The sequence below is a fragment of the Myodes glareolus genome, chromosome 8 (assembly GCF_982192425.1).
Source record: "Myodes glareolus chromosome 8, mMyoGla1.1, whole genome shotgun sequence".
Taxonomy (NCBI): domain Eukaryota; kingdom Metazoa; phylum Chordata; class Mammalia; order Rodentia; family Cricetidae; genus Myodes; species Myodes glareolus.
Window position 1 is genome coordinate 106,444,431 of NC_142033.1, and position 14,545 is coordinate 106,458,975.

General features: G+C 37.6%; 1 protein-coding gene across 1 annotated transcript in view; it reads left to right on the forward strand.

Moving 5' to 3' along the window:
- Nucleotides 1-14,545, forward strand: part of LOC125396627 (leucine zipper protein 2-like) — a 342,670-nt gene that overhangs the window by 254,124 nt on the left and 74,001 nt on the right. Inside the window, exons 6-7 of the mRNA XM_048428631.3 lie at nucleotides 616-678; nucleotides 6,880-6,942. Of these exons, the coding sequence (XP_048284588.1) occupies nucleotides 616-678; nucleotides 6,880-6,942 (126 nt within the window). The remainder of the gene's footprint in view (nucleotides 1-615; nucleotides 679-6,879; nucleotides 6,943-14,545) is intronic.

Genomic DNA, 14,545 nt, shown 5'->3' on the forward strand with positions numbered 1-14,545 from the left:
GCAGAAGGTCATATGGAGTGCTCATGTGGGGCCAAGGCTAGCTTATAAAACTATATGCAACAGTAAAAAAGCATAAGTGAAGAAAATTCTAGGTCAATTTTTATATTTTAATTTTTTTCTTTATATTTATATATGTGTGTGTGTGTTGGTATCAATGTGTCTGTGCAGTGTGTGTGTGTGTGTGTCTGTGTGGTGTGTGTGTGTGTGTGTGTGTGTGTGTGTGTGTGTGTGTGTGTGTGTCTGTGTATGTGTGTGTCTGTGTGTGTTTGTCTGCATGTGTCATGGCATACCTGTGGAGATCATAAGACCACTTTTGGGTGTCAGTTCTCTCCTTCCATCATGGTGGTCCTTGGGATCAATCTTAGGTCATCTTGGTGGCAAGGATCATTACCTACTGAGCCATCTCATTCACCAAGGTTTTTTTTTGTTTTGAGTAAATATCTAATAATAATTGATGATAATTTTAGTTAGAAAATAGTTTTAGAATGAATAGCAAATTCTTTAGATAACACATAACTTTAATCTGTGAGCCAAACAGAGTGATATGTCTGAATTAAATGATGAAGTTTTTAATAACTTACCACCTTTTGTGTAAAATTTTCTTCCCTTCCTTAGAATAAAAGCTTGAAGAACAAATTATTGTCCGGAAGCAAGCTGTGTGGGATTCATGCAAAAGAGGTGAGCAAATGTGACTTTTTCCCCTAACACAAGCTCTGTGGGATTCATGCAGAAGAAGTGAGTAGATATGTCCTTTTCACAAGTGTACCTAGTTAAGATTATTATTGAATTAAATCTTGTGTAATCTAAAGAACTAACGGCTTTTCCCTAACACAAATGAAATACTGAATGCAAAATAAAATACATTTTAGTTTTGTATGCACCTAGTTATTCCAACATTACACAAATGAAAAACAAATGTACCCAATGGCATGTTCATAAAATAAATTTCTAACACCTATCTCACTATATGAACCATTTTCCCCAGTAGAAAACTACCAGATTTTTTTATTTATTTGTATTTTCCTTAAGCTTTGTGATATTTATATGCCACCAGCAACATTCCTGGGATTATATTAGTTTACCAGGTAAATAGACCTGCTTGTTGTATTTTCTGTGCAATTAGATTTTCTTATATATAACTCAAGGAAGCACAAACATTTAGTCACAATAGTCAGTTTTATCTAACTCTGACCTGATGCTAAGTTCAAAATAGAACTGTAACAAAGAAAACCAGCCCACAAATCACAATCTGAGAGATCCTAGATAACAATAAGGACCCTAAGAGAGACATACATAGATCTAATCTGCATGGGTTGTTGGGTAAAGGGAATTCGTGCATTGCTAGTGGGAATGCAAGCTAGTACAGCCACTTTGGACGTCAGTGTGGCAATTTCTCTTAAAAGTAGGAAACAACCTTTCTCTAGACCCGGTAATACCACTTTTGGGTATATATCCAAAGGATGCTCAATCGTGTCACAAGGACATGTGCTCAACTATGTTCATAGCAGCATTGTTTGTCATAGCCAGAACCTGGAAACAACCTAAATGTCCCTCAACCAAAGAATGAATAAGAGAAATGTGGTACATTTACACAATGGTGTACAACACAGCAGAAAAAAATAACGACATCTTGAATTCTGCAGGCAAGTGGATGGAGCTAAAAATATCATTTTGAGTGAGGTAACCCAGATACAGAAAGACAATTATCACATGTACTCACTCATAAGTGGTTTTTAAACATAAAACAAAGAAAACCAGTCCACAATTCCCAATCCCAGAGAACCTAGACAACAATGAAGACCCCAAGAGAGACATGCATAGATCTATTCTGCACGGGAAGTAGAAAAAGACAAGATCTTCTTAGTAAATTGGGAGCATGGGGACCTTGGGTGAAGATTGAAGGGGGAGGGGAGAGGCAGGGAGAGGAACAGAGAAAAATGTAGAGCTCAATAAAAATCAATTTAAAAAAATAGAACCGTATCTTGTAGGAACTAAAAAGGAGAGTAGTAAAGTAATAGTGAAGCTTAAAGACAAGAGTGTCTGTGTCCCAGGGGTACTAGAGCATACATGAAGAAATCTTACCCACTGAAAATCCCATGAATTATAAGGAATAGACAAGGAAGCATTTCCATTCCAAGAATACCTGATGTTTATGAAGAAAATGGGAAAGAACGAAGCTTAAGAGAAGAAAGATGACGTTGCAGTTTTAAAGTTGAATCCCTCAAAAGATGTCCAGAACGGAGACTGAGAGCTGCTCAAACAGGTCCATCATTGTTCAACTATGAAATTATCTCACTTCCCTTATGTTACAAATACCTTTACCATCACCTTTCTGAAGATGGAATAGGAGAGTTAGGAAAAAACACAATCTCCCTTACTCTCTTGCTTGTAAGAATGAGATCACAAGCTTAGGCCATAGGAGAGCTCAAAATATATTCTAAGACAAAGCCATTGTCAAGAACACTATACCTCAAGCTTGCATGTAATATGATCATGTGAAGAATAAGTTTCATATATATATATATTGAAATATGCTGTGATTTGGCATCCATATGTACATATGGATGGATATATATATATGGAAATGTGTGTATATCTGCCTATATCCATATGTGTGTATGTGATATACATACATACATACATACGTAAACAATGGATGGAAAGTTTTAAGGCAGAAAGTAAGTGTTGATTCTCTATAAAAAGGAAAATAGAACTCGTTAGTTTGTGGTTCTGATGTAAGTAAGGGCTTCATTTTGTCGCATTTCCTTGTTAATATGATTGGGATTGTTAAAACAGGAAAAATAGGCATTGGGATAGTTTTGAATACTGTGACATAGTAAATAGAGTGGTGTTTTGAATAAGAAGTGTCTAAGCCAGGTGTGGTGCAGGCACCTGGGCTATAAGACAGGAAGATCAAGAGTTCAAGGTCGTTCTAACCCACAGCCCTGATTCTCGAGGGAGGCTTGAGCCATTCAAGACTCCATCTCAAGAAACAGCAACAGTAAAGGGAAAATATCTGGATAAAAGTTGCAGTGAACATGTTATCAGATTCTCACAAAACTCAAGTATATGGGTGAAAGGGGCACTAGTAGTATCACTGGTGTTTAGAAAATTAAAGAGTTCCTTCATTTATAGTCTATCCTTTTCATTCAAGAATGTTACTAATTTCCCTCAGCTCAGTGAAAACTAAATCTCATTTTTTCAACTTTGTGTTCCTCATGTTATTGCCTTACTTGTTGAAATGCAGTTAAGTTCATATAATTTATTCATTTTGCCATATCTTGTTAAATATTTATAGAATAATATCAGAGCTCAGTATTCTGGGTTAAAAGGGAAATGTTTACACTGCTGTCAAAATAGTATTTTAGAATAATATGTACAAAATTTTATTAATTGATTCACCATTATTTTTTAAAACAAAGTAACGATCTTTTGTGCTGGAAACTAGCTGAAAGCAGCTCATCCTCTCGGCCACTCGCTCTTGGCTTTGTACCCACACAGGAATGAACACACTGTGATTTGGCACAGAAGACCGTGCAATGTGGGTTTTCCTGGGGAGACGTGAACAAATACGTATTCACTTCACATAGATAACTAGAAGCAGAATGAACAGAGGCAGCTGCAACTCTGGATCCACACCACGCTTGGGCAACAGCTCATGAACGCTGCATCTCTCTGGCCTTGTTGCATCACCGAAGACAGCTTAGTGGGTTAGAGATTCCCCTCTACCCATAAATCACTACTTTTTCTATGCCCTTCTTGACACTGCCAGGAGTCTTCGAAGTTCCTGGGCTTCCTGGGCATAGTAAACAATAATTAGCTTCCCCAGTCTTCAGAACCTTCCTCCTCCCAGAGCTAATGTTTCAATCCAGAGAAAATAGTTATACTACAAGCATTAAAAACTGCAAACCCAACACCATCTGCCATTGCTACTACTATTATTTCATAAAGGGAAAGTTATTTGAACATAAATGTGTAGGATGAAATCTCAGATTAGACAGTTGTCTCCAAATAAAACCAAGGAGCTAAAATGTTGTCATGGCTACCTACATCCTTGACATCCTAGCTGTCACTGTCATTATCTCAGCTTTAATTAGGTTATGCACATGCAGACACTCCATGACCTTCATGATCTTCATGGCCTGATGTTTGGAATTGCATTTACAATTAGCAATACAGTAAAAATTAAAATCACTGAGATTCCAAGTCGTGTATCATTTCTAGAGGCTTATCTTTTTTGATAGTTTTAACTTACCAAAATATTACTGACAAGCTAAGACAATTAGCATGTTATATGTTTTCAAATTAGCATACATTCCATAATAGACATATTACTTTAGATGTACTGCTTTTGAATAATCTTTGTGAAAACCTAAGAAGGAATTTTGCTTATCAGCACACTGATAGTTAGTCTGGACTGTGAAATACAGATGACATGAGAGTACAAAGAATTCGTATCTTCATGATAACATAGGCAAAGAAATCTACTATGAATCTACCATGTTGTATTCACTAAATGTATACACACATACACACACCACAATAAAAAATATAGAATATAAAATCTCAATTTAATTCTGATTTTATATACTAAAAACACTACCTATTGTTGCTTTAAATATTTGTTGTTACAATGAAAAGTTTAGATCCTAATGCCACCTTCTATGCAAATAGATTGTAAGAGGATATCACAAATAGTTGACATTAGTCCTTCGCCTCTCCTGAAAAACTCCAGCACTAATTATCAGGACTGAAGATGGTACTGAACAGGCCACATGAGTACTTACTATGAGCAGCAGTGACTGTCCAATTCTCACCAATTCTTGTCAACTCTATTGAGAGAAAGACTTGCCCCGAGAGACTCTTTGGCTTGGGTAAGAGTCCTGAAGACCAGGTGGAAGAGGATTTCTCATTAGGAAAGTGGAAATAGCCATGTGAATCAGAGTCACCATGGAGAAAAACTTAGTGTGAGACAAGGCTCTGCATCAGTTATCATTATTTTGGACACTTGGGAGACTTTGTAATCAAAATAGTTATAGGAAGCATTGATTTCAACATAAAAACTTAAGTGCCAGAGGTTGAAGGGTCATGTGCAAATACTCTTCATTAATACCATCTAGCAAACCTGTTTTTACTAGTAAGTTTCAGTCTTCTGATCATGAGCATATTAAAAAAAGAGAATAACTTTTGGTAGACATGGGATGCTTTGGAAAAGAAAAGTAAAACGAGAAATTGAAATCGTTTTCTTTGTTATCAAATTCTTTTTTAAGAAATATTTTTAATTTAATTAAAATATAATTACATCATACCCCCGCCTCTTATTCTTCCCATGCTCCTAATCCCTGCTCCCTCTCAAATTCACAGGCTATGTTTTTCGATCCTTACTGTTATATATATACATATTTAAATATATAAATACATTCCACTGGGTCTGTTTAGTGTTGCCTGCATATGTATGTTTCTAGGACTGACCAGCTGGTATCTGGGGGTTCATCCCTGGGGAAGACTAATTCTCCTCTCCATCCTGGAATCTGGTCTGGTTTGGTTTTGAAAGACTTGGTGAATGATATCACAGTTGCTCTGAGTCCATTAGCAGACTGCTGTGGATCCATAAGAAGAATCTTGGACTGCTTCATTAATTCCCACATAACTTCAGATCATATGGCCTGCTCTTTTTCACATTATTCTGACTTTGGTATATGGGCCAAAGAAGGGAGCACCTACTATTCTTCACTATATTTTTTATATTTGTCCCTTACCATGTGTATATGTGCACATGCATGTATGTATATGTCCATGTGGATGTTTCTCCCCAGAGAAGTAAGAGTAGCTATTATTTCAAGAGTAAGAACGCAGTGAGCTGAAGTACTCTATAGTACTGTTAACCATGTCTTTTCTAAAATGTTCAGAAGACACAGTCTCCTTCTCCAGCTGACAGATAAATTATAAAGATATAGGTAAAGGTGTTTAGCAATATGTCACTGGGAACAACTGAGTTTGTTAAACGTTTTTATATCTATAAGGATCTTGGTATAAAGTGTGATCTTCTGTAGCCCTGTTCACCCTTGACTATTGGAATTTTTCTGGAATTCTATCTGTTAGTTTCCTAGTGTCTGTTGAAAATACAGTAGATTAATCTTTCCATGCATTTACACTTCTATCATGGATCTTAAAAAGTAATTCAATAAAAACAAAGATAACAGCATCCATACACACACCTTTGTCTTGTAGAAGGTCACTTGTTCACTTCCCAGCCACTCAGACTCCAGAAATAATCACACAGAAATAATATTATTTGCAATACTGTTCGGTCTATAGCTTAAGAGGATTTCTGACTAACGCATATCTTAAATTAACCCATCCCCATTAATCTGTGTATCACCACGAGTCTGTGGCTTACCTGGCAAGGTTCCTCCGTCTGTCTCTTGCTGGGCTACATGGCTTCTCTCTGACTCCGTCCTGCTTTCTCCCAGCATTCACTTTAGATTTTCCCTTCTTAGCCCTACCCTACCCTATCAGGCCAATCCAGTTTTTTTATTAACTGATGGTATTCACGGCATACAGAGGGGAATCCCACATCACCTCTGCCTCTTAAAATTAGATTTTTTTATCATGCCTCATTATAGATATTTTGTATGTTTGTGTATAGAGTAGAAGACAGAAAGTTATTTAAATAACACATTTGTAAAAATATGGTTTTTTAAACAGACTGAAATCTTGCTTCCTGGCCCAGATGTCTATGTGTCTGATGTCAAAGCTAAATTTAGTCTTCTCTCTTGATTGTCCAAATTATAGGCTTCTGCTTAACTAGGCTAAAATGTTTACTCCTGTGCAGTGTGGAAAATTTAAATCTTGTAATGCATATCTCTGCTTTTACAGTCTGAAAAAATCCAAGCCCAACTGAAGGAGCTTCGTTATGGGAAGAAAGATTTGTTATTTAAGGTAAGCATCTTGGCCGCTTTTCCTCCTAAATGCCTGCCCAACATCTAACATGCTCAAAATAGGACTTTGGCTAATTGAAATTTCTGGACATTCTAATGAAGAATTTCTCTTGGCTGAGTTGGGGTTCCCTCTATTTTTCTACCTCTTAATGAAAGGATATATAAGTAAATCACTAGGTCCTTTTGCTGTCCAAGGCAGATTTGGTCCTAATGCATTAAAGCTCCTCTTCCTACGGTTTAGCAGAGTTGCCTTTGATATATGTCCAGAGACTAGAAGATATATTGAGGAAGTTTTTGCACACACAGTTGACTGGTGACCTTGCAATCTTCACAGAAGTTTACTGACGTTCAGTCATGGGTCTGTCTGATCAAAACCTGAACTTCAGAAATCTGCACCCACTGAAAATGTGAAGAGAAGAATCCTTAGGGATTCACAGTTCTGAATTCCTGGACTTAAGGAGCATTACCTTCTGTTACAGCAGGCTTTGCAGATATGACTAAATTACAGACCTTTAAAGGGAAAGATTAGGTTTATTAGCACTGATTTCAATATTTGAACCTTTATACCAATGAAGTAAGAAAGTCAAGAGAGAAGTGTATTTGGACATAGAAATTGCAAAATAAAGGATAAGGGGTGTTTCCCCCAGCTTCCTTGATTTGATCCTGTAGGCAAACTTTTCTATCCCACCAGTCCACTCCCAAATAATCACATGGAGATGTCTTATTAATTATAAAAGCTCAGCCAATAAATCAGAATTGCTCCTAACGAGCTCTTACAACTTTATTAACCCATTTTTATCAATCTATGTGATGTCACCTGACTCCTGTCACTTACCTGTCCTCTTAAATGCCTTGTTCTCTCTCTATCTGGCTAATGACTGCCCTTCTTCATCCCAAAGAGCTCTCTCCCTGTCCAAAAGTGCCACCTAACCTCTTCTTGCCTAGCTATTGGCCATTTAGTTCTTTATTAAACCAATGTGTACAACACATCTTCACAGTGTGCAGAAATTTTGTTCCATAGTATATACCCAAGGCATCCATTTCAGATTTTTCATCTTGAAAACTGTAGAACATTCTGTGTTGTGTAACTAAGTTCATGAGAATTCCTTACAGCCCATTCATTCTTACCCAGGAACAGAAAGTAAAGGCCCTTGGCTTGTATTCTTTTTCAATCTACTTTTTCTTCTGGACTACTGGGATAATTACTTAGGCTTTTATAAGCAGGTATAATAATATTCCATAAAATAAGATTAAATTATAAGTAATATTTACTTTTTAACACATTTCCACTGTAATGATCACCATAAGTGAAAAAAAATGGTTTACTTTTAAGGTATGACTATTTTAGTAAATGTGGGAGTGAGGTGATTTCTACTGGAAACAATGAGAGTTAACAGAGTTGTGTGCTGTACTTGTTTTTGGCTTTAGAATCAGAGGAAATGTTCTGTTTTTGCCAACAGGTATTTGCCAGCACACATAGCATGTGATTCTGGCACATCTTGACAAATGCTCTTCTTGCCTTTGCTTTAGTTACCTTTAATCCACAGTCTCCAGAGTCCTATGAAAACTGTCAGACATGAAGGCTCAAATACCTGGGGAAAATTGTCACTGTTTAGGAGTAATTTCAGTTGAGAGTAAACAATGATGTGTTAATTGGATTGAATAAAGAACAAGATAGCATAACTGAGTACAGAGAGATTCACAAGGACTTGTCTGTGCCGTCACCTCTCAGCATTTCTGAAATTCCTCCCTACTGAGGGAGTCTTGACTTGTCACCTCTGGAATGTTCTATCTATGACCTGAAATTAGCCATTGTAGATCAGAGTATGCCCTTACAGTTAGCCTTTCCAAAGAACCACAGAAGAAGGCAGGGTTTTCTTGGTCGGTATCATGGCTGCATTGAGGAAGAACTAGTTTCTACGACTCACTGTGGGAAAGAGAGGGTGGGACAAGTTCACATAGCTAATATCTGAGACTCATCCAGCATTGTGCAGTTGAAAGCAGTCAACACTTTAAGGTGACCAGTTTATTAGAAAGTATTTTGAAAGATAAGATATTTTTGTGTGTAGAAACTTGTCTTTTTTCATTCTGAGTACCCTTGCTTGACTAGAGGGTCTTTTTATGGTGGCAAATGTGTCAAGTCATAGTGGAACTATGAGGACTATAATCACAATTCTGGGCCTATAAATAAGTTATAAATCTCATTATGTTTGTGTTTTCCCCTATTCCAGGTTGTATCAGTTCTGGACATTGACGATAACTCTATTATGCTTTCCCATTGACTTCCCATCTAGATTTAAATTCTCATTCCAAAATTTGATACAGTTTTCAAAATTCACTCCTAGACAGTATTCAAACGTCAGGTTTTATGCCATATTGTTTCTGCAGAGCCACCCTGTTCAGATAAGATCGGATCATTTCTGCCTCATCATTCCAGTGATAATTGAAGGCAATTGTAACGCATTATAAAAGTTAGAGCTGTGAAACCTAAACATTTCTGAATGTCACAGAAGCCAGTCAAAATAAAGACAGTGATGCTGATAGCACACTGCCCTTTGGATCTGAGAGGTGAGTTGATCCTGGGATTGCTGCTTGCCTTTACAGACTCTTGTCCATTCCATCATGTTATGTGTATGACTTGACCTCCCAAGCAGCCTTCTTTCTGAGAAGGGCCTTTAATTTACACTACAAGGAGGCAATTCCATATTTCTATTGGTACAAATAAAGCAGTCAGTTATCATGAACCGCTTGGAAGGGGAAATCACTTGCTTTCAGGAATTGTCTGGAGGTACCATCGCTGCACAAATGAAATGCTATAGTGGTGGAAGATGTCCAAAAATGTTTACTCATCCTATTTTTTTCTTAGTTCACAGACGATTAAACCCATATTCCTAGTCAGACATGTTCAGTTTAGTTTCTGAAATTGTAAACTAGAGGGCACAGCACATTTTAGGTACACAGTTGAGCACTTTAAAGTTAGTCTCCAGGAAGAGTCCATTCTTTTCAATTCTTGTAGTTAACCACTCTCAAATAGCTGTCATTTCCAATTAAATAAAAAAAATACAGCAGTATCTTTATTCCAAACTTGCAACTTATTCACTTATTACCATAAAGTGAAAGAAAAAGTAATAAACATCCAGGGATTTGGCCCTCCATATAATTTTTAAGGTGCCTTGTTTAGTTATCATTCATCCTAATGGCAATGAAAGCAGATTCAAACGACAGGAGCAAACTTCTCTCCTTTGAAGACCGTTTGGCAGCAGCATTATATGTTTGTCATGAACTGGGTGTGGTGTGTCCCTTTAAACTTAGAACTCTGGATGCAGAGGCAGGCATATCTCTATAACTTCCAAGACAGCCCAGGGCTGTGTACTGGGACCCTGTTTCTGAAAACAAAGAAACAAAGCTGAATCTGTGAACATCTTTGACTTAGCTCTTACATCGTTTGTGCTCTTGGTTCACTTATAGGGGTGTTCGTTAACCTTTGCATAATGAAAGAGAAGATAGTTACTGTATGAAATAATTGCATAAAACATTGAGTGACAGACACTATTTTTAGCACTTTATAAAAAGGAGAAACAGACCACTCATCCCTCATAGGAATCGCCAGAGAAGAATCCTTAGGAAGTTCACATTGGGTGTGTTTTATCAGTGATAACATAAGCAGTAAAATCACTAGACCTGAATTTATGCTATTAAAGAAGTATTTGGTAATTTGGTCCCTGCATGCTCACGTGAAAAACAAGTCACGTCTGTTTATCTTAAGATGAATGCATAAGAGTATAAGAGAGAAGACTCTCCACAACATTGCCTGTCAACACTACCTGTTTCAGGTTCTGGTGCGGGAGAATTGTCTGTATTCTGTCAATTATGTTTTAAATAAATGCTGTTTGGCCAGGCAGGAAGTACAGGTGGGAAAACCCGACAGTAAGTAGAAATGATGCAATGAGAACAGGAAAATTCTGGGCAGGTTCCACAAAAATCACTCTAATCTCCCTGACAACACCACCACTGTAAATAATTGACGATTAAGATCTATAACATTTCAAAGCAAGGGTCTTTTTTTTCCCTGAAAAATAACATTGGAAAAGTCTCTTCTATTTCTGTTATACCTCCTGTCCCCGCAGAGATACCAGGCTTTCTCAATGAGCGTTTCTCCCAGACCCTCTATCCCTGCGTCCATAGATTCTGTTTTAGAGACTTGTTTCTCTGAGGTTCCTTCAGAAGAAACAAAAAGAACACTTTTTACACTTTGGTTAAAACTAGTTTTAACTAAGAGTAGAGCTAATTCCCTAGTGAAATATCCTAAAGGTACAGTCTTTTGCTGAATGGTAGCAGACGTCAGAGATAACTTCAGTGTCTGAACTATGACACTCAGCTGGAAGTTAGAAATTGAAGCGACCAATACAAATTTTTAAACTTTAATCCAATCTGTATGGTCTTAAAATTCACAAGTGGCATATCTTCCTACACTGCCCCAGGTATTACTACTTAACATCCAGAATATGGAGTACACTTATGTCTTCCTCTAAATCAGAAATTTCCACATTGTAAGTATGATGTGATACACAGTAGCCATAACTTTCTATATTCTGGGAAGGAGTTGGTGCTCAATACCTGTTTTTTTCAACACGAGAAGAGAACACAATACAAAAATTAATCTACAATAGAGTCTAAGATGGTAGAGCATGAGCCAACTGACAGAGAAGGGACATACAAGTCAGACTATGCATCAAGAGCTATAGGAATACTACTCTATCAAGCCTCACCATCATCTAACAGATGCACACAGATGATTGTTTGTTCTGTACACTAGTTTGATGTAGCTAAAAGCATACATAACTGAAGAAAGGGACTCCTTCCCTTTTAGCTATATTATATACCTAGAAAAAGAGATTATGGGAAGTTGATTGTTAAATATCTATTTTTTTTATCAGAACCAGGTAGGTAACATCCAAACATACATACTTCACTTATTTATGAAAACAAAATGACATTTAAAATTATAATGCAGATGACAAGGCACTTAATAATCTCTTCAAGTATCCATGAGTTGTCTTCCTGAATGATTTTTATTTACCAAAAAAATATTACCTCACTTGACTTTATTCGTTTAATTTAAGAAATACATTCTACTCAGTGTCTGGGGTATATAAAATTATATTCCATGCTACACTTTCCATTTCATTATATGAAAACACTGAAAATCACAAGAGAAGCTGTTTGTCTGCTTCACTTTGAACACACACATACACACAAATTAGCACACAGACACATGCAAGCCCATAGAAACTTCAGGAGAGAGTCCTGTCCCTGTGCTGAGGACAACCCTTCAGACAGGTGAGTAGGTGCCATCCTGGGACGGGGTAGAATATCTGGGATAGGAGCACTGGGCCCCTTTAGCTCCTGCTGCAGGGACTTCTCTGTTCCATATTTCCCTGCCCACTGCTCACCACCCCCCAAGCCTGTCCTATTGTCTGTGAGGTCCTTGGCCCAAGAACAGGTCTTGCTCCTTCACTGAGGCTACCCACCCAAAGGGGTGAGTGCCCACCTGCACGGCCGGAGGGGAGTGCACGGCACCTCCAGCTCCTGTTGCAGGGGCTTCTTGGTTCTGCACAACTCTCCCCTCCCCCTCGAGTCCACGCTTTGGTCTGTGGGGTCCTTAGACCTCCAAGATCCTGTCCCTGTACTGAGGACAACCTTTCAGACCGGCCAACCAGGAAAATGTTCCTGTGCCTGCACTGACGAGATCCACCCAGAGTCAGTCACAGCAAAGGTTGGACCAAGACACCAAGACTCTCCTGGCTGCATTTGAAGGAAGAGATGGGCAGGCGCCAATGCAAGAATTCTTCCAACAACCTGAAAGGCAACATGACATCACCAGAATCCAGGGATCACGAAACAAGAATTGAACACCCTATTCCAGAAGAAATAGAAGAAATCTACATTAAACGGAACTATATGAAAATAATAGAGGAATTTAGACAGGAGGTGAATAACTGCCATAAAGAAATGGGGATAGTAAACAAAAAGGTAGATGAAATGAATAAATCTCTTAAAGATACCCAAGAAAAACAAGAAAATCAAGAAAAAGCAATCAAACAGATAAGGGAAACAGTTCAAGACTCGAAAAATGAAATGGAGGTAATGAAGAAAACACAAACTGAGGGAAGACGGGATTTGGAAAATTTGGGTAAATGAATAGGAACTGCAGAGACAAGTATTAACAACAGAATACATGAGATAGAAGAAAGAATCTCAGACACTGAAGATACTGTAGAGGAAATAAACTCATTGATTAAAGAACAAAACAAATCCAACAAATTCTTAACACAAAGCATCCAGGAAATCTGGGACACCGTGAAAAGACCAAACCTAAGAATAATAGCTGTAGAAGAAAGGGAAGATTTACATCTCAAAGGCCCAGAAAATATATTCACCAAAATTATTGAAGAAAACTTTCCCAACCTAAAGAATGATGTTCCTATGAAGGTACAAGAAGCATACAGAACACCAAATGGACTGGATCAAAAAAAGCACCCCATCGCCATATAATAATCAAAACACAAAACATACAGAATAAAAAACGAATTTTAAGTGTTGCAAGGGAAAAAGGTCAAGTAACATATAAAGAGAAACCTATCAGAATTACACCTGACTTCTCAATGGAAACCATGAAAGCCAGAAGGTCTTGGATAGATGTGCTGTAGACACTAAGAGACCATGGATGTAAGCCCAGACTACTATACCCAGTAAAGGTTGCATTTACCATCGATGGAGAAAACAAGATATTCCAGGACAGAAACAGATTTAAACAATACGTAGCCACAAACCCAGCCTTACAGAAAATACTAGATGGAAAATCACAAACTAAGGAAACCAACAACACCCATAATAACACAAGCATCTGACAACCCTCCACCAGCATAACTCAAAGAAGAAAAACACACAAACACTACCACCAGAAAAAATAACTGGAATCAACAACTACTGGTCATTAATTTCGCTTAATACCAATGGACTCAACTCACCTACAAAAAGGCACAGGTTAAGAGAATGGATACGAAATCAGGATCCAACATTCTACTGCCTACAAGAAACACACCTCAAACACAAAGACAAACACTACCTCAGAGTAAAGGGTTGGGAAAAGGTTTTCCAATCAAATGGATCAAAGAAACAAGTGGGTTTGGCTATATTAATATCTAACAAAATTGATTTCAAACTACAATCAATCAGAAGAGGCTGAGATGGACACTTTACACTCATATCAGGAACAGTTCATCAGGAGGAAGTCTCAATCCTGAATATCTACACCACTAATATAGAAGCACCCACATATGTAAAAGAAACATTACTAGAACTCAGAACACACATCAAATCCCACACTCTAATAGTGGGTGGTTTCAACACTCCTCTCTCACCAATGGACAGGTCAACCAGACTGAACTTAACAGAGAAACAAGAGAAATAACAGATGTAATGAACCAAATGGACCTAACAGACATCTGTAGAACATTCCACCCATACAGACAAGAATATACCTTCTTCTCAGCAGCTCATGGAACCTTCTCAAAAATTGATCACATAATTGGTAACAAATT